This window comes from Hemiscyllium ocellatum, chromosome 8 (genome assembly GCF_020745735.1).
Source record: "Hemiscyllium ocellatum isolate sHemOce1 chromosome 8, sHemOce1.pat.X.cur, whole genome shotgun sequence".
Taxonomy (NCBI): Eukaryota; Metazoa; Chordata; class Chondrichthyes; order Orectolobiformes; family Hemiscylliidae; genus Hemiscyllium; species Hemiscyllium ocellatum.
The window spans coordinates 74,230,736-74,252,873 of NC_083408.1; the positions used below are offsets into that span (position 1 = coordinate 74,230,736).

At 38.6% G+C, this 22,138-nt stretch overlaps 1 protein-coding gene across 1 annotated transcript in view; it reads left to right on the plus strand.

Moving 5' to 3' along the window:
- Positions 1–635: 635 nt before the first annotated feature.
- The window catches only part of LOC132818194 (kinesin-like protein KIF28), a 95,441-nt gene continuing 73,938 nt past the window's right edge, over positions 636–22,138 (plus strand). Inside the window, exons 1-6 of the mRNA XM_060828972.1 lie at positions 636–815; positions 1,058–1,264; positions 1,369–1,404; positions 2,449–2,670; positions 19,101–19,255; positions 19,464–19,575. Coding sequence (XP_060684955.1) covers positions 636–815; positions 1,058–1,264; positions 1,369–1,404; positions 2,449–2,670; positions 19,101–19,255; positions 19,464–19,575 — 912 coding nt within the window. The remainder of the gene's footprint in view (positions 816–1,057; positions 1,265–1,368; positions 1,405–2,448; positions 2,671–19,100; positions 19,256–19,463; positions 19,576–22,138) is intronic.

Here is a 22,138-nt window from a genome sequence, read left to right on the forward strand (position 1 = left end):
CAACACTCAGTAGCAGTAGAGTGCATCATCTGATTGATGGATTACAGAAAAGGCTCCTAAGGCAGCACCTTCCAAACCCACAACTTCTACCTTGAAGGACAAGTGCAGCAGATACATGGGAACACCACCTGATAGTTCCCCACCAAGGCATTCACCATCCTGAATTGGAAATATACCATCATTTCTTCTGTGCATCAAAATCCTGAAACTACCCTCCCTAAATGGCACTGTAGGTCGACCTACTGCACATGGACTGCAGCAGTTCATAAAGACAGCTTACCACCACCACCTCAAGACAACTAGTGATGGGTAATAAATGTTGGCCAAGCCATCGACACCCACATTCTGTGAGTGAGTAAAAAAAATTAACATTGGTTTCAGAGGTTAATTGAGGGTTGCATACAGTTTGTGGGAGGGATAGAAAACCTTCCGCTAAAAGGAGGTAGATCATGGATGACATAGGGATACATGTTCACTGTCCTACCCTATGAATTTTAGCTACCATTCCACTTTCTTCAAATGATCTGCATTGGATGTGTATAATTGAGATTAAATTGTGTGGATTTTCAGTGCTGATACCTTAAAATTAATGTGTTGTTTTTTCCTGCACATGATTTTCTAAGAGAGAAAAAGCAATGAGAAGTAAATGTATCATCTCAATGGCTGGTAACAATTGTACCGTTCTGGATCCAAAAGACCTCCAAAACAAAAGAACCTTTACCTTTGATTATTGCTACTGGTCACATGATGGGTATATTGAGAATGACCAGGGAGTTTTCCTGCCTAATGGACCTCACAGCCGTTACATCGGTCAGGTCAGTCAGACAAGCTTTTCTGAGAAATAAAGTATAGCAATGCAACTATTAATTGGTATTTAGCATTAAGATTATAACTGCTGATATACAGTTAAGTAAAATGTATTATCAAAAATGTAATGGTTTTTTATAGTATTTTAAGGAAAAGCATTACAATCATAGATTGGGCTAAATAATAATAATTTATAGTATGTACTACAATTTGAACTATGGAGGGATTAATTTATTGTTAACATTTAAAGGAGCATGTCTTTAATGAACTTGGAAGAGCTGCCTTGGAAAATGCCTGGAATGGGTACAATGCAACCATTTTTTCCTATGGTCAGACTGGATCAGGGAAGAGCTATTTGATGACTGGATATGAAGGAAACAAAGGTCTTGTTCCCATGATTTGTGAAGAACTTTTCCAGGAAATTAAACACCGTCAAAGCAAGGATGGACAGTTTTATGTAAGGAGTCAGTGTTATCACATACGCACTCAATCAGAGTTTATTTCACATTTATTGTGGCATCCTGAAGTGCTCCTCTATTGATTCCGTATTGTCTTTTATAGGTTTATTTTAGCATGTTTGAGATCTACAATGAACAGGTACTTTTAAATATTTCACTATATAGAAATCAAATAGAAAATTAAAATCTAAATATTTAGTGTTTCCTAACTTTATTCAGCAAACCTCAATCTGTCACATGGGCAAATGTGAACACAACTTAAATTTTGCCTCTTTTTTGAGCCAGCAGCCTCACTACTACATCATATGCCATAATTGATTTACTTGATTTTTAAAACTTCCTCATGAATATTCAATAATGAAGTTAAGTTCACTAGAAATATGTAGAAGTTACAAATTGAACAGATAGTTTGTCCAAACCATTTTTAACTGACTCCATCTGAGCTAAAGCACTCAACACCATGAGAATTCTGCTCCCATATGTATTCAACCCTTTTTCTTTTCAGCATCTATCCCATTTAATCTTAAATGACAACATAATTTGTACCTCATTTTTTATTTGAAAAATATACTTTATGCATAAAATCATCTGTAAGTACATACAAATGTACTAAATCAGTTCAGTACAATCTTTATGGAGAAAATCAAACAAAAGCATTGGAGTGTTAACGTTCCTCAGGGCTTTTCTACAGTTGGAAAAAAATGGCATTTTCAACTAATGCAGGAAACTATTAATGTTCATTTAGAAGCACCAAGAGAGTCTGACAACTGAAGGGGCCTTGGTTATACTTTGGCAGAAAGATGGTGGTCTTTCCCCATTGTGCCTTGGCAGCAGCTAGCTCAGGTTTTAATGTGTCCCTCAGCACATAGTCCTAGAGCTTGGAATGTGCCAGTCTGCAACATTGGTTGAGGTCAACTCTTTACAAGTTTCAGGCAGACCAAAGAGTGTTTCACCGAGTTGATGGTCCTCCAGGCAGTGTCAATATTTGTCTCGGTATGCCCCCTGAAAAGTAAACCTAGTATAAAACATTTCTCCAAACCAAGTAACATTCTAATTAACCTACATTGGATTAATTCAATTGATTGGGTGTTGTTGCTGTTTACTTCCTGCATATCTGTTCTATCTACGACAACTCCATTGATACTATGCCTGTCCATGTTAATGTTTACACTTGGTTTCTAAGGTTCAAGACCTCCTGTCAAAGGTTCGTAAGCCTAATGGCCTGCGTGTACGGGAAGGCAGATGTGGATTTTATGTTGAGTGTCTGAAATCAGTGCCATGTAGCAATTTTAAGCAACTTGAGGCTTTACTGGATCAAGGAATTCGCAACAGAAGTGTCGCAACAACGAACTGGAACACCACCAGCAGCAGATCCCACATGGTGATCAATATCCATTTTCAACAGGTAGGAAGTGTAAGCCCAATAAGAGAGATAAGACGTAGAAGCAGAAAGAGGCCAGTTAACCCATCTAATCTTCTTTGCCATTCAATAAGATCATGCCTGTTCTGATAATGCTCAACACTATTTTCAACCAAGGCAAGAAATTAATAATGTTCATTTGGAGGCATCAAGAAAGTCTGACAACTGAAGGAGACTTGGTTATAATTTGGCAGAAAAATGGTGGTCCAACACTTAAACTCCCCCTCCCACTCAGCCGAAGACATGGATGTCCTGGGCCTCCTTCACTGCTGCTCCCTCATCACCTGACGCCTGGAGGAAGAATGCCTCATCTTCCGCCTCAGAACACTTCAACCCCAGGGCATCACTGTGGATTTCACCAGTTTCCCCAGTTCCCCTTCCCCCCACCTCACCCCAGTTCCAAACTTCCAGCTCAGCACTGTCCCCATGACTTGTCCTACATGCCTATTTTCCTTTTCACCTTCCACTCCACCCTCCTTTCTGATCTATCACCTTCATCCCCATCCCCATTCACCCATTGTACTCTTTGCTACCTTCCCCCATCCTCCTCCCTGACCTATCACCTCCATCTTCACCTTCATTCATCTATTGTACTCTATGCTACTTTCTCCCCATCCCCACCCTCCTCTCATTTATCTCTCCACCCTGCAGGCACTCTGCCTCTATTCCTGATGAAGGGCTTTTGCCTGAAATGTCGATTTTCCTGCTCCTCGGGTGCTGCCTGAACTGCTGTGCTTTTCCAGCACCATTCTAATCTAGCATCTGGTTTCCAGCATCTGCAGTCCTTGTTTTTACCCTGTTTTTGCCTTTGTAATATGCCCTGGTTATGTCCCACTATATAGCTATTGTTAACGGGATGATTATAGACTACTCCTACCACTGTCTTTTCTCCCTTTTTATTTCTTAGCTCTAGCCATTCGGATTCTGATGCAAGATCATTTCTTGCTCTTGTACTTATTCAATCTAGTTCTAACACACCACCCATTTCTCCCTGCCCTTCCTTTGGAAAACTCACATACTCCAGAATTTTTAGATCCCAAATTTGATCTTCTTGCAACCAATTTCAGTCTCGGTAAAGTTTATAACTTGTTATCCTATTTGTGCCATTAATTCATCTATTTTGTTCAGACTACGATGCATATGAAAGTAAAGAGCCATAAATGTCCTAATATCAGTTTTTCCACCTTTTGATCCTATTTACTGTTGAGCAACATGATAACTTTCTGATGGGTAAGGTGTTAGGCTCATTCCAAATAAAACTCAATCCAATAATCTAATGAATAGAACATGATATTTGCTAAACCTGAATGGGAATAATAGGACCAATTCAAAAAGGGGTCTAATAGAATAACATATTACAAATAAAAATTGCAGTTGAATTGAGAGTTTATTTACATGTAATTTTTTGATTTGGTGAATTGTATGTTTCATTAAGTATGATGGACTACTTAACAATCTGATCATTTAATTCTACCTCGTACATGAATAATGTTTTAAACAGTTTCACCTGGTAAAATAATACTTTGAATCAAAATGCACAAACAAAATTAAGAAATAATTTATATGATATTAAGTAGAAGAGAGTTATGCTAATCTTGTATCAAATCTTCATTTGATCACACTTATTGTACCGTATGATGCTATAGTCATCAAATGAAGATATAGAGGTACTGGATAGAGTGCAAAGAAGATTTGCAAGGACAATATGAGGAATGTGTGGTCATACATGTGTAGATTGGATTGACAGGTTGTACCACTTTTGCCTTGAAAACTGAAGGCTGAGAGGTAATTTAATGGAGGTATTTAAAAAGATGAAATGTTTTGACAGAGTAGGTATAGAATGAATGTCTCCTTTTGAGGGAATAGCAAAACACAATGACATCAATACAAGTTAGTCACCAAGAAATGCGATAAGAAATTCAGAGGAAACGTTTTCACACAGTAGTGAAAATATGAAACACTCTACCAAAGCAAGCAATATAGACACTTTGAGCGGGATGTTGGACAAGCATACTAGGGAGAAGGGGAAGAAGGAGTATGATGATAAATTTAGATGAGAAGAGGCTTAGTTGAGCATAATCACCACCATGGACTGCTTAGTTCCAATGCCCTGCTTTTCTGCTTCATATCCTACGTAATTCTAAGCAAAACTACAATCAAACTGAAAACAAATTACAAATGAAGAACAAATTGGAATTAAATGCTGAGAAACAATAAGGAGAATGTTATGTCCTCCTCAAAGATGAAATTGGTAGCAGGGGGCCCTGCTAAACCTGAGAGTTTTCCTTTTTCAATGCCAATTCTATGATGGGAAGGCCTATGGATGGCCTTCAAACTACCTTGTCACTTGAGGCCTTTAACTGGAATAAGTGTCCAGCTGATGGCCTGGCTACATTGGTGTTAACCGGTGGTAGGGTCTCCCATGTGGGAAGCACAAGAAAACCATGCTGTATTTGCTGGTGGGCATCCAAAAGAGAACCTTTGTTTATAGCGTTAAAAATCACACAACACCAGGTTATAGTCCAACAGGTTTAATTGGAAGCACACTATCTTTCGGAGCGTCGCTCCTTCATCAGGTGGTAGTGGAGGGCTCAATCCTAACACACAGAATTTATAGCAAAAATTTACAGTGTGATGAAACTGAAATTATACATTGAAAGATTGATTGTCTGTTAAGCCTTTCAATCTGTTAGAATATCATGATAGTTTCACTTCTTTCATGTGTAAATCACAAAACATTTGTTTAAGAAGTTGCATTCTCAGGTTAGCTGTTAACAATGGTGATAGCCCAACAATATGTTAAAGGTGTTGGCCCCCTGTGTTCTCTGTCTATGTCATGATGTTTAGATTAATTCGAATCTAAAAAGTGAGATAACAGAGTTTTACATGAATTCATGCAGTTTTTGAGCTCAGAGTTCTACAGGAATGCATGCAGTTTTTGAGCAAAGTACAATGTAACCCTACAAGTACAAATTCACCCCACAAAATATATGTGTGCATGTGGGTCTTTGTCTGTGTGTGTCTGCCTGGGTTGGGGGTTGTGAGTGTGAGAAAGTGTATGTGTGTGTGTAGTGAGTGCAGAGTGTCATAAGGAGAAAGTCAGGACTGCAGATGCTGGGGATCAGAGCTTAAAAATGTGTTGCTGGAAAAGCGCAACAGGTCAGGCAGCATCAAAGGAGAAGGAGAATCGACGTTTCGGGCATAAGCCCTTCGGCTGATGCCTGAAACGTCGATTCTCCTTCTCCTTTGATGCTGCCTGACCTGCTGCGCTTTTCCAGCAACACATTTTTAAGCAGAGTGTCTTAAGTCTGTGAGGGGGTGCATGTGGGAGTGTGGGAGGGTGTGTGTGGGTGTCTATGTGCGTGTCCGTGTATATGTGTGTCCATGTGTGTGTGTGTATAGGAGGGCCTGTGTGTATGTGAGAGTGTGTATGTGTAGGAGTATCTGTGTGTGTGTATAGTGCAATGGTGGTCACCTGTAATGTGACATGAACTCAAGGTCCTGGTTGAGGCCCTCCCTATGGGTACTGAACTTAGCTATCAGCCTCTACTTGGCCACTTTTCGCTCCTGCCTGTCCCGAAGTCTGCCTTGGATGATGGTCACCCGAAGGTCCGAGGTCGAATGTCCTGGACCGCTGAAGTGTTCGCCAACTGGGAGGGAACATTCCTGTCTGTTGATTGTTGTGCGATGCCCATTCATCTGTTGTTGTAGCCTTTGCTCTGTTTCCCCAATGTACCATACCTCCGGGCATCCTTGCCTGCAACGTATAAGATAGACAACGTTGGCTGAGTCACATGAATACCTGCTATGTACAAGGTGGGAGGTGACCCGATGCGTAATGGTGGTATCTATGTCCACACTCTGACACGTCTTGTAGCCTACCGTGACAAGGTTGTATGGAGTTTATAGCTATTGAGTGCTTGGACCCATGAAGAAAAGGGTGACACACTGAAAGCAACCTTTCTGCCTTGCTGCCAGTGACCCTCTATATCCCTTCTCTGAAGCCCCAAAACCCTGATAGCCCAGCCCTCGTGCTGTCATTCACTTGTGGCCTGGGTCCTTCCTTGGTCTGAGGCCTCAAGTAGGTGCAGTACTTCCAGCTGCCATTGGCTGCCGAGGGATGCTGCTGAGAGTTGCCAGTTTCTGATTGGTTAACAGCTGTTGTTAGTAGAATGTCTACTCCCGGGATACATTGATGTGGGGAAGTACTGGCTGAGCATCTGATAACTGCCTGAATGACACAAAGTGGAGTAGAGCTTCTGGATAGGTGATGGCATAGGGGTCTAGCTGACCAAGACATTCAACACCTTCTCAAGATTCTGCCCGATGACTTGGAAGAAGACAAATGAATACTTTGTAAGAAGACCACAAGAAGGAACAGATTAAAGAAATGTTGAAAACATAAAAGTCAACCTATTACTTCAATGTTACATATTGTCGCAGCCCCTCAGTGAGCAGTGGAGGAGAGGACCTTTCAGAGCAGAAGGAAGTGGGTGGGGCTGGTCATTGTTGCCTCACAGCTTGTGACCCCAAAAGTTCAGCTCATGACCCCCACATTGTAAAGCCCTGTTTTACATTGCACAGACCAGGAAATTGTTTTCCATGTCACAATTTAGAAAAAATAAATGGCTTTGACTAGAGAAATTTTGAAAAGGAGAAATTATTTTATTGAGGTTTCAATTTATTATGTATAGAGTATATAAATGTTCATCTTTTATTATAACTGATATTATATATTTGTATGATATTTCAATAACATTCGATTAACTTCTTTTTATTCTAACTGATAAATAATATTATTAGTTACAAAGCCCTGATATGTTTCTTGTCTACTATTCAATTGTGTTCATTCATTAAATACCAATCAGGAATTTTAAATCTCTTAAAAGTAAAGAGAAAAGTGGGAGGTGCATAAATTAAATGAAAAAGCCTCCGAGGTCCCATGAATACCACCCTGTATCTGTAACATGAAATATGAGGATTTTACAATTAGCAACAAAATCCTATGAGGGATTTTTTAATTAGCACATGATGTAAGTGGCATAAAAGTCTAAAACTTTGACATCCTCTATATATAGGTAGACAAGGATTACACTAGAAACATTGACTTCTCTACTTCCTGATGCTGCCTGGCTTGCTGTATTCTTCCAGTCTCCTGCTTGTCTACCTTGGATTCCACATCTGCAGATTTTTTTTGTCTTATCCCCTACATATATGGCATGATATTTTTATTCATGGAATGTGACCATTGCTGACTAGGCCCCATCCCTAACTACCTTCAGAAGGTGATGGTGAATCTCATTTTTGAACCACTCTAATCCAAGTAGTGCATACACACGACGTTGTTAGGGAACTTTAAAATTCCTTAACTAAAGGATCGCAAGTTGTTAGTGAAGACTGAACCTCTTGTGATCAATCTACAGTCTTATCAACCAGAAAGTACCCCTCAATCACCACGTGCAGTAGAGATTTGATTTCAGCTCTACTAATCAAAACTATTATTCTTCACCAAAAAGATGAGTGAACTGGCAAAAATTATTTGGATGTTGATTTGACAATCCATACCTCAGCTCCAGAAATTATTCCAAAATAGTGGACATTGTATAAAAGTCTCCTCATCAGGTTTAATTCCTCTGAAAGTAAAAGCTTTTCTGCGATATTGGGCTAGATTTAGCACAGCTCACCAGATGGGGAAAAGTTTCTGCATTGGATTCCTGATGTCAGGAAAACTGTGCCAAATAGCTTGGCTGCAGGCAGGCCTATGCAGGAGTCTTGCCTGCCAGCAACTAGAAGGCAGTTAGACCCATTGATGGGCACTTAACGCCTATAGGTCAAGGGTGTCTGGAATTTGTTTATGGCTCAGTGTTTGAATGAGTTTTGGATGAGGAGGGGATGTGCTGGGGAAGCTGACTGACATGCACTTATTTCCTGATCTAAAAACCCAGTGTAAGATAATGTAAATTATGCAATGAATAGAGTCATGAGGGGGTAGGGGAATTGTTATGGATTAATGTTAAATTAAGGAACATTGGAGCATTGGAATTAGAAGCAGGAATAGGTAATTCAGCCAGTAAGCCCACTCTGCCATTTAACATTATCATGGTTAATCTTATCCTGATCTCAACACCATTTTCCTGCGTGTTCCCCATTGTCCTTCATTCCGCTTTTCATCAGAAACGTATTTATTTCTTTCTTGAATTTGTTGATTGATTCTGCCTTGAATGCACTCTGGGGCAGTGAGTTCCACAGACTCACAACCATCTGAGAGAAATAGTTTCTCATCATTTCAATTTAGAACATACCCTTCTATATATCCATGATCTCTTGTTTGAGACTATACCACAAGGGGGAGCATCTGTTTAATTTCCAAATTACCTACCCTTTTAGCATTTTGTATACCTCAATCAGATCTCCCCTCATTCTTCTCAACTCTATCAAATACAAGCCCAAGCTACTCCTCATACAATAGCCCTTTCATCCCTGAAATCAATCTGGTGAACCTCCTCTGAACTGCTTCCAGTGCCACCATATCCTTCCTCAAGTAAGAAGACTAAAACAGAACATAATAATCCAGGTCTCACCAATGCCTTATATAATTGTCACAGCACTTTTATAATCCAGTTAATTAAAAACAAAGAACTGTGGATGCTGACTATCTGAAACAAAAACAGGAATTGCTGCACAAACTCAGTAGGTGTGGCGGTTTCTTTGGAGTGAAAGTAGAGTCAAAATATCCGACTCCGTGACCTATCTTCAGAAATCAATAGGGTTAGGGAGTTTGAGAGTTCAAAAGAAGAGTCACTAGAACCAAAAATTTGACTCTGCTGTCGGACCTGCTGCATATCTCCAGCAGTTTCTTTTCTTGTTGCACTAATTAATGATGTTTTAAGGAAATATATTATTGCTCTGGAGGCAGTTCAGAGAAGGCTCACCTGAATAATTGCTGTTGTGGAGGGATTGTCTTATGACCAAAGGTTAAACAGGTTTGGACTCTACTGACTGAAGTTTAGAAGACTGAGAGGTGATCTCATTGAAATGTATAGGATTTTTTAAGAAGCTTGACAGAGTGAGTAGTGAAAGGATGTTTCCCCACATGGGAGAGTCTAGAACCAGAAGGTTTAGTCACTGAATAAAGGGGCACCAATTTAAGACTCAGATGAGGAAGAACTACTTCCCTAGGAGGACTGTGCATCTTTGGAACTCTTTGCCACAAAGCGTTGTGAGGACAGAGTCCTTGTGCGTATTTAAGGCTGAGATAGGTTGATCAGTAGGGAAATCAGGATTATGGGGAAAGGGTGGGAAAGTGGAGAATCTCAGATTAGCTATGAACCTGTTGAATGGTGGAGTGGGCTTGTGGGGCTGAATGGCCTATTCTGTTCCTATTTCTTACAATCTTTGTTCAAACAGTAAACTGAGCCATTTGATTTTGGTTAGCAAAGGCATTGCCCCGAGAAATGAACCATCAAATTGTTATCACCTATTTCATTAAGCTGTAACAGGCAATGTATGTATAAGTTCTTCCTGTCTGCAAAGTGTAGGCCCCTGTGTATTAATATATGTAGCTTCCAGTACATGCAAGTGCACCATACTGTCAGCCTAACTGGCTATCTTAGATTGTTGTCAGCATAATTCTTTGCTATTTAGGATTATCCAGCAAATATCGAATTGTTGGACACTGTATTGTGAGTTTTTCAAATATAGACTGGTTTGGTACAAACACTACTTCACTCATTATGAATGCTAAAAGGACAAGTTACTTGATACGATCTTTCAGTGCTTAGGATGTCCTTACATGGCTACACACTGGCACTGCAATTCATATATCATATCATACATTTGTTTGACAGACAAAACAGCTTCTTGGCTTGACAGAAGCAACCTGTTGTGGGGGACACCACTCAGGCTGCTCTTGCATAATTGCATCATGAAACTGCCAGCTTCACCTGTAACTCAAACAGTAGAAATATCTTACCCTTCATTTGAGGTAGACCAAGATTTTCAGAGCCAAAAGTGATCACCTCAGCATATGGATTTGCATGATATACAGCGAGAAATGATCTGATCAGTGTCGCCATTTTCACCTAGGATGGCTTGATGTGCCTGACTTGTACATCAAGCTTGCAGGCTCTGGCCCTGTTTAGGAAATTGCTGATGAAGTTAATTTCCAAGTGTGTGAAACTGTACAAATACAGGACATTCTGCTATATTGCGCATTTTGTTAATGCAAATTCACTGTAACACAATATCATTGAATATTCAATTTGAGTTCATGATGTAGCTCATTAAAACATGCAAGGATATTTTTACAGACAGTTGTGGATTCAAATGTAGTAAATGTATTATTTACATATCAGAAGTATGTAAGAGTTAGGAGATTTCTTGAGAAACCGAACAAAGGTGATTTCATAATCTGGCCGAACAGGGATCCTATCTCATCATCATTATATGGTCATTTGTGGCATTGTTAAAACTAAACTCAATTGTGCAATTGGTGAGTTGTAAGTTCAGTAAATACTAATTCCCACAATGATAGCAGGTCTAGATCACCATACTAATGCCTTAGTGCAGATATAAACCAGTGAGTGTAACATCAGTGAGAAAGAAATGAGTGGATATGAAGATAGGCTGAGTAGATTGCCCCTGTACTTATTAGAATATAGAAGAATGAGAGATGAGCTTATTGAAACATATAAGATTCTTGGGGGAATTGACAGGGTTGATGTTGAAAAGTTGCTTCCCCTTGTGGGAGAATCAAGGAGCAGAAGGCATAATCCCATGACATTATCATTCACCATAACATATGATTTGAGGGTATAAAAGCTTCATTTTCCACTATGTGGTAGATGTCTTGAAAACTAATGGAAGATCAACTGAATAGCAGCCTCATGGTTACAGGGAATTCAGGCATTCAGCAGCAGTACAGATCTCTACATAAGGCATTGACCACCAAAAAGACAGAGTTAAATTCTTTTTGGCTTAAATGTAAATTCATTCAAGACACAGGAAACTTTTATGAGTGCTTTACTTAAAAATGAAATTACAATCAAAACTAAATTTACAGATTTGAAGCACCATGAATACTCTCTCTCTCTTTAAAAAGAAACAAACTAGACAGTCCCTTGATCTGATTTCATTAAAAAGACAGTTAAACATTTCTGAAAGCACAGTTTCAAAGGATCTTAACAAAAAATAACTGCTTAGAAACACTAAAATAATGATTTCCTATGTGTCAAAGGTTTACCTGCAATATAATGTCTGTGAGTTTCACCATTTACTTCCTGCAAATCAGTGTGAAACTGAAAAGAAAGCTGGCATAGTATCATAATTGAAAACCACAAATGCTGAAGATCACAGCGGGTCAGACAGCATCCATGGACAGAGAGTAAGCTAACATTTCGAATGTAGATGACTCTTCATCAGAGCACATCCACTCATCTCTAATGAAGAGTCATCTCGAGTTGAAATGCTTGCTCTCTCTCAATGGATGCTGTCTGACTTCCTGCGATCTCCAGCATTTGTTGTTCAGTACAGATTCCAGCATCTGCAGTTATTTGCTCCTATCATCTGTATCACTATTCCCTTTTTTGGCATGATTGCTATCCAGAGTCAAAACTTCAAGGCCACATTTCTTAAAAGAGCAATAGCAGAGAAAAATTAAAAAGATGAGAAGCAAAAAGAAAAATAGGAGAGAAATGCAAAATCTGTAAAATAGATTTTTATGAGATTCAGGCTCTGAAAATCACTCTTGCTATTGGCAAGATTAGAACAATTGGTCTTTCTGCGGATGATCAGAAAAGATCCAGAAGAGATCAGGAAAGCTCATCGAAGACCAGCTCAAGATGGAACTTAACTTCAGAATTTAAAAACTCCAACTCATGTCACACAGACAGCTGCTTGAAGAGCCTGTTGATGAGTATGACAGAAGATGCCACAACAAAAAACGTGAGTATAATATTTCTGAAGAGGTATTATCAGCAAGGTGCATCTGCTTCTATATCAGTGAAGACCTTTAGAAAAGATCTTTTGGGGAAAAAAAAATGTGTGATACCATTTACACATTACCTGAGGATGGACACTCGTATGAACCCACATTGCAAAGTCAACAGCAATTCCATGATTTTGATGTCACCAACAGTATTGTTACAGTCAGCAAGTTGCATCAAACCATCTAAATCCGTAACCAATGTGATTTGTCACATCTACCCAAAACTAGTCCAACTTTTCTTGATATCTGTGAATCTTGTGGCACCAAGGAGTATGGGTAGATGTGCAAAATTTGGTTCCAACAGTCAAGCCAGATCCTAGATTACAGCACATATGACCAATAAGGTGGTATAACACCAAACCCTGGCATTAAAGAAAGTATTAAGAAATTGCACAAAAGTAAACAGATCAGTGAAGTTCTGAATCAACCAAGTGAGAGATAAATGTCAGAAGATTACTGATACTTTCCATATTGTTAGGCTTACAAACCATGTCGGTGGTATAAAGTAATCAAAACATTAATATTATATGTCCTGAAAAGACAGGAAAGCACAAACTATAAGTAAAAATCAACTCAGGAGCTAGTGAAATCAAGTCATCACTAAGCGTTCTAAAAGATATGCACCTCAACAAATGGAAATCTGTGGTATACTCTAGAATAACTCAGGATATGATGGAAAACAACATCATTCTTTGACAGAATCACACTGCAGTGTCAATACTCAAGCTCATCATGGTTTCCCCAAATCCTTTTCCTGATAGATACCATCGGTCCAGACATAGACCTACCAGTGTGCACAGATCTCAATGTGTTCACAATACAGGAGATTCAAACCACACCAACTGAGGCAGAGCAGTTCACATCTGAACCAATCCAAGTAATCTAACAGGATATGACTTTGAAGTGAAGTTTTAACCAAGTACCAAGATTTGGCACACTGAACAGATTGCCAGCCCACATAAAGACCAAAATATTCTTCTTAATCTACAAATTGATGTTATTGACTAAGAAGTTCTCAAGGTTAATCTGTGACACTTTGACCAGTCTGAACAGAGGCAACAGAGGCAGCTGCTGAACATGATCAACCACAAGAAATGGAAATAATCATTATTGAGGAATGGTCTGAAAGTGTTAAGGAAGAACTTGCAAAGATTTATTCAGTTTTGCTATGCAGAGATGAAATTGTTACATCAGGGCAAACCATTTTCAAGGTTAAATAAGTCTTAATATCAAAAGCATTAGGGCAAGGTAGCATGTCCATCTTACTGGAATCATGTACTGACCAGGAATAAATCAGGATATTCAATGACTCATGAATGCATGTGAGAAACATAGCAACCCAGCAGTGAAGGGACCCTCTGTATCCACACAATTCACCACTTGGACAAAAATAGGAGCAGAACGATACACAGTGCACAGAATTGATTGCACCCTCATAGTGCCTGTTGTTCAATGGTCTAGCAACATAAACAGCACTAACATCATTGGCACAATGAGTGTTATTTTTGGTTTATTTGGTATCCTGGATCAGATAATCTCTGACGTCGGACTGCAGAACACTTTCAAACTATTTCAACGTTTGCTACGTGGGGAGTGACCTGTATCACATTGTTATCATAATATCTCTGCTCAAATATTCTAGCAGATCAAATGGTACATACTATCAAATTAATAATCATTAAGTGTCAAACAACGAAGAAGATACATGCATAGCATTGCTACATTTTCATGCAACATCAATAGAGAAGGGATAACCATCCAGGACAACTTCCTTCAAATATAGAGAATGAAAGAAATACACAATAAGAGCAAGTAGAGAACTATCCAGGCTGCATACTGAGTTGAGAATGTCAGTTATAAATGCAAATACAAATTTGTAGATACCAGCAAAAGCTTCATAAAATGCGACCAACCTAAATAATACAAAATCATAACTGATCATGGCATTTGTAGGATCAGAAGCCAGTTCAAACCAAACAGCCATAAACAGCAGGAAGACAAACTAATTGTACAATAAGTGAGCAACAGTGAATATTGTGTATCCCTCCAGACAAATCAGGGTGTGTTATTAGATCTCCAAAGCATTACATTGAAATTTAAAACATTGGTCATATAAACTCTGTTTTACCCGTTAGTATAATTATCAAATTAACAGGAAGTGCCGATATACAGTCATGTACATCTGTTTTGGATAAATTTTGATCGTTGGGAAAAGTGGGATGTTGTGTTATAGAAAAGAGAACATACAGCACAGTAAAGGCCCTTTGGCCCTTGATGTTGTGCTGACCTATTATCCTACTCCAAAATTAGACTAACGGACATATTCTTCATTGTACTATCTTCCATGTGTCTATCCAAGAGTCGCTTCAATGTCCCTAATGTATCTGACTCTACTACCACTGCTGGCAGTGCATTCCACACACACACCACTCTATGTGTAAAGAACCTACCTCTGACATCTCCCCGAAACCTTCCTCCAATCACCTTAAAATTATACCCTCTCATGATAGCTATTTTTGCTCTGGGAAAAAGTCACTGGCCATCCACTCTATCTCTGCCTCTCATCATCTTGTAAACCTCTATGAAGTCACCTCTCATCCTTCTTCACTCTAATGAGAGAAACCCTAGCTCCCTCAACCTTTCTTCATAAGACATACCCTCCAGTCCAGGCAGCATCCTGGTAAATCTCCTCTACACTTTCTCTAAAGCTTCCACATCCTTCCTATAATGAGGTAATCAAAACTGAACACAATATTCCAAGTATGGTCCAACCAGGGCTCTATAAAGGCATAGCATAATCTCGCATCTCTTATATCTCATGGTCAACGTGTCAAGTGTTCCTTTAATAGACACTTGTATCATTATTGTATCATAGCATGTGACCTGAGGTGGAGACGTCTCAGATTTCATTTTGTGCCAAGGTCACTTGAAACATGTCACACTACTGAATGTGTGCTACTCTTTTGGAATGTAATATTTCTATACAATATAATCTAATGTTTGTGAATAATTGTATTATGTGTAATAGAATATTTATATGGTTTTATTAAGTATTGTTGCATAGCTAACATATCCTCTCTGGATACAAATTCATATCAATTATAAGTCAGATTTGAGGAAACAAAAACTTTGGAACTCAGAAAAATTTCGGAAGCTTGCATCTGATAAACTTTAATGACACTTTTATGGGTGTCCAATAGCTAAAAAATGAATGTGCAAAAGTAAAGATCATGATGCCAAGGGCATTTCAAGTCTTAGTAATGTACTGTGCAAAATCTGTCAAAATCTAAAAATCAGCAGCTATATTCTAGGCATATACTATGTCTTGAGATGTCTGTAGAGAACCAGAATCCTTTGCAAGATGCATATTCTTAACCTGATTGGTGATATGTATAAATCAGTATTGAATTTTCTATATTATTGGATCTCCAGGGTGAGTGTATGTGGAACTGGAATTTCAGAACAGTCGATTTCTACCAATTCAGTAATGCATATCACACAATGATTTATCAGGGCTAGTAAGGATTGCACAATTAAATATGAACTTAGAACATACAACATTACAGCACAGTACAGGCCTTTCAGCCCTCGATGTTGCGCCGACCTGTCATACCAATCTGAAGCCCATCTAACCTACATTATTCCATGTACGCCCATATGCCTGTCCAGTGACTACTTAAATGTACTTAAAGTTGGCGAATCTATTACTTTTGCAGGCAAAGTATTCCATACCTTTACTACTCTCTGAGTAAAGAGGTAGGCACTTTCTATTGCATAATGGATTGCCTCCTTCTAATTACAAGAAAAATATATTTAAAACTGTGAATGGTTTCAAACTGAATATGATCCTTAAATTCCTGACTGTTCCACATTTTTAACATCCCAAGATTGATTTATCATTATAAAGTGTCAATATGTACCGCTGAGGCTATTTTTGAGGAATAATTTTACGACTGTGAAGTTAGCTCTATAGTGCTTTAGGTCTGCCTTCTGTTGAGGTTCCTACTCAATTGTTTGACTGTTATCACCTCAAGGACCCCATATAATCACTTACTTAACTTTGAAAGCCATCCCCTCAGTTCTCAGTTCACAGAGCAGGAAGCCAATGATCAAAGGTCAGGGGCTTGGCCCAGAGTGAGGACATTCTGATCATGAGAAGTTAAATGAGCTTTTTGAATGGGTTGAGGGGGTGAAAGGAAATTCCCAAACCTTATGTCCTTTCTGGATGAGGGATCATCACAAAGTAATCTAGTTTTAGAACTGGAACCCTGTCCTAGATTAAATGAAGAAATCATGCATGGTAGCCTTTTGTTTCTAAATAAGCCATCAAACAAAGCTATCCCATATCCAACACAAACTACACATTTTCCCTGAGAAACCTTTCAAAGTTTCTGTCAATGAAATCCATGATATGCGTTGTGTGGGCTGAGAATGGTTCATTTTCATTAAATTAACGCTACTCAATATCTATGTATTGCACGTAACTAGATGCCTTCCATTTCAAAACTGAGAACACATTAATTATTTTGGCTTCTTTGCATAATTAATTTATAATGCCCCATATTATGGGTGAGTAGATTGACTGATGAATTCTTCTTGTACTGAGAATTGTCTCAAGATTGTCAATCGCATTGGAGCACAGTCACTGAATACTGAACTCAAGTTTGACATTGCAATGCCAGGCAACTGGAAACAGGAAATTAGATTAAAGGAGACCTGTAAAAAAAGAGTAGTTCAGGTGACAACATTAAGGAAGTAGCAGGATATTTCGTAAATCAAAACGCAATCAAGTTGAGTCAATATGATTTTATGAAAGGAAAATTCCATTTTACAATTTAGCCTTCCTTGAAGATGTGATAAACAGGGTGGATAAAGTGGCACAGTAGAGATAGGGTTGGGTTTTTGAGGAGGGAGTGGAAAGTTTGAGTATAGAAAGTCAGCAGACCTGCCTTTTACAAATGCTTGCTATATTTTTGTTCCTGGGATGCAGGAGTGGGATAGAACCAGGCCCTAAACCACCAGCAGGAAGCACAGGGTGGCAAATGATTGAGGCAATTGTCCATCTATGTTTCTCTCTCTTTGGAACATCTCTTAATTTTGACAACAACCAGTTGTACAATGAATATCAGGCTGTAAAACCCTTCAGGACTCCCTTTGCCTCATGCTCTCCCAGGCATCCTCCACACTCATTCTTCCAATATCTCCTATATACAGATATGTCATTGAATTATGAGTGATAACATTATGAAGATTAATATTTTCTAAATGAGTTTGGCTTAATAGCAAATATCCTCTTTATGATGTTTTCCTATTGTGTACATAAGAGATAAATTCGAAAATTAACGCTTTGGATATAATTGGAAGTTGATTGAAGATTTTATAGTGACCTGAACTCCCACTTTCATTTAACCAATAGAAGTATAAAAAGACTCAACCATGAACATTGATTCTGCTTCTTCCCAGTGATGTTGGGCACCGAACGATTAGGAGAAAGTGAGATGCTGGAGATCAGAGTCGAAAGGGTGGGGCTGGAAAAGCACAACAGGTCAGGCAGCATCCAAGGAACAGGAAAATTGATGTTTCGGGCATCAGGACGTTCCTGATGAAGGGCTAATGTCCGAAATGTGGATTCTCCTGATCTTCGGAAGTTGCCTGACCTGCTGTGCTTTTCCAGTACTACATGCTCGAGACTTAACCATTAGAGCTGCTTCAAACTTGAATTGCTTCAAAACTGAGAATCAGTCCCTACTGTGGTATGAATAACAAAACTACCTGGTTATTCAACAGTTAATGGCAGTGATTTATATGTTGGTGTAGGTTGTCCATTAGGTTAGTGGTATTAGGTGTCTGTAGATGAGATGCTGATGTCCTTTGCCACAAAAGAAAGTGAATTATCACTATTGACTCCATTATTTATATCCAGCAGTATTGATTGTCAACTGCAAGGATTTTTCCTGTTCATAATTTATTCCACATCCATGTTAAATTAGAATCATGTCATTCAATACTGGGGTATTATTGAAAAGCAATTTATTTTTCTGGAGCAGTGAATAATGCTGCCACCAGGTATTTAAAACAGCTCTGATTTGCTGCTCTACCTAATTCTTTCAAATCCTTTAAATTTCTACAATATCATACACATGAAAAGGATTAACTAGGAATTCAATTTTTACTTTCTCACTTGTTGAATAGTTGCTTAAATATTTGTATAAACATTTTTCAATATTCCTTGTTTCTAATCTGACAATGATTGTTGCAACAAGGTTCCTGCTATCACACACCATGTATACTTACATGCTATTCAAAACATTTTTTATCTTTATTTTTATGTCCACAATTCATAGTGCATCTGTCGTATTCCACTCAACTTGACAGTTACCTTGACATAAGCTTGATGAAGAAATAAATAACTGTTTAGTATTCATAACAGGTGTTTGCAAACCAATTCATGACAAAGCATTCAGAGATTAACTTGGTGGATTTGGCTGGCAGTGAAAGGCAACGAAGTGCAGGAGCTGCTCCTGACAGATTCAATGAAGCACGGGCAATCAATCTCAGTCTAACAACTCTTGGAAATGTTATTAGGTGAGCTTAACCCAATCTGACCTTTCTTCAAAAAATAAATGAAACCAATATTGCTTTTGGAGTTCAGCTTACAGTTTTAATATTTATGCCTAACATCTGAACTGGCAATTTTTTGTACGAAACAAAATCAGTGTGACCAAGCCTTGATGGCTTTATGTACCTGTTGTTAAAGTGAGAAACTGCTTACTGTTCATTAAATATTGTGCAGTTCCCTATCGGACAAGGCTGTGGGCAAGAGAGTTCAGTACATTCCTTACCGTAACTCAATACTTACCAGGCTGCTTAGCAATTCACTAGGCGGGAACAGCAAGACAATTATGGTGAGTTTTGATGAATTCCTTGAAGTGTTTAATAATTTTATCTCAGTTCAGAAATGTTAAAATGAATTTAACTGCAATTTTCCAAATTACATCTAACTGCATTGACTTGCAATTAAGAAGTTAGTACATTTATATTTGCAACTCCAATGTAACTCATTTTGGAATTCCTGACTTCTGCTGTTTATTTATTAAGGAGAAAATAATTCATTCAACTGTTATACAATAAATGTCATAAATGAAGGTATCTGTCCATTTATTAGTATATCACTTTCACACTGTATTATCCTGCTTTATGCCCATACCTGCTGTACATTCAGAATCTGAAGTGAATTCAGCTCATGAACAAGATTTCATAACTGATCCCATCTGCTTAGAGAATTAAAACCTATTAGTAACTATGTAATGATTAGAAGAGAGAGACCCAGGGGTTCTGATACATAATTCTTTGACATTTGCAACATGGGTAGACAAGGTGGTTAAGAAGGCATTCAGCACACTTGCCTTCATTGCTCAGACCTTTGAGCATAGGAGTTGGGACATCATGTAGTTGTACAGAACATTGTGAGGCCTCTTCTGGAATACTGTGTGCTGTTCTGGTTGCCCTGTTATAGGAAGAATACTTTTAAACTGGAGAGGATTCCAAAAAAATTTACCAGCAAGTTCCTGGGAATGCAGGGTTTAAGATATAAAAATAGATTGGAAAAGCTGAGACATTTTTTCAGTGAAGTATAGGAGATTGAGGTTTATAAAATCATGAGGGCCTTAGATCAGGTGGATGATAAGGATCTTTTCTCTCGGCTGGGGGAGTTCAAAACTAGCGAGCATTTTTAAAGATGAAAGGAGAAAGATTTAAAAAGGACATGAGGGGCAGCTTTTTTACACACAGAATGGTTCTGAAGAAGTGGTGGATGCGGGCACAGTTACAACATTTAAAAGATGTTTGAATAAGTTAATGAATAGGAAAGGTTTGGCGGGATATGGGCCAAGTGCAGGCAGGTGGGACTAGTTTACTTTGGGAACATGGTCAATGTGGACGAGTTAGACGAAAGGATCTGTTTCAAAGCTGTATGACTCTGACTGTATGACTCTTTTACACAGAATTTGTGGGCGGCACGGTGGCACAGTGGTTAACATTGCTGCCTCAGCGCCAGAGACCCAGGTTCAATTCCCACCTCAGGCGACTGACTGTGTGGAGTTTGCACATTCTCCCCGTGTCTGCGTGGGTTTCCTCTGGATGCTCCGGTTTCCTCCCACATTCCAAAAATGTGCAGGTTAGGTGAATTGGCCATGCTAAATTGCCCGTAGTGTTAGGTGAAGGGCTAAGTGTAGGGGAATGGGTCTAGGTGAGTTGCGCTTCGGCGGGTCGGTGTGGATTTGTTGGGCCAAAAGGCCTGTTTCCACACTGGAAAAAAGAAAATTCAATAGGATTAACATACTTGCAAACCATACAACACAGTCTACTTAACTATGAAGGAAAGAAATTTGCAGACAAGCTTTTGAGAGCTCTTCTGTGACTGAATATAACATTTGAACCATACAGGCTAGCAATGTGCTTACTCAGTCCTTTACTGGTTTTTCTCAGTTGCTGGAGGGATTAGGAGTTATTACTAGCCATTGTGTAGCCATTCTCGAGGGATTGGAGAATGAACCTATACTTCTAATTCTGGTAGCTATCTAGTGTTGGTTGACAGAAAGCTAACATATTTGGACATTGGAAAACAAATGGAAATTACATGGTTATTGTCCTCAGTTTACATTACTGATGCTCCCCCAGGGATTTCACAGTCTCAAGTTGTAACGCTGGTGGGAAGTCGACTGATCCTCAATTGATTATCAACTTTTTCTCCAAAAGTTCTGCTGGTCTTCTGTCTACCAAAGTTACTATGCAAGACCAGTCAAGGGATTTCCACATCTCCCTGCTTACATTATATTAAGAAGCATCCTTGCAAAAGGACCAAAGGTCTGTTGTCAATGGATACAGGAGCGAAAGAAAATCAAAATAGCAAAAGATAATTATTGCACATTCTATAAAAGACACATAGAACATTTCAAAAAGTAAATGCTATGTTTCCAACATGTTTCTGCAAATATTTAAGAAACCAATAGGGTTTGGTAATCTATTAAACAGTGGAAGGAAAGCAACCAACCTCCAAATAAATAACAATGAATTTTTAAATGACCTTGAAATTATGATATGGGTTGATACATATGAACATTTAATATGTTCATTTCAAATTGCTTTTTTTGCATTTTTAACTTTAGCATTAACCTTTCAAAATAAATTGATTAATACAACTCACAATAGCAGGAAAGAAGAATTTCAAATGCATTATGCTTTTAAATCTGTTTCCATACTGTATAATTTCAAGGGCTATGATTTTAAATAGAATGTTATTTACATAGCTGATTTTATAGGTTAATATTCCTGCACGCAGCAGTGAAATTGCTTTATGCTTTGGTAAATATTTAAAGGATATCATCTTCATGAAAACTGGCTGACAACATTCCCCATTCTTTTAAGAATACGTAATGCAGGATTATAACTCACTTTGGCTCTTCACCT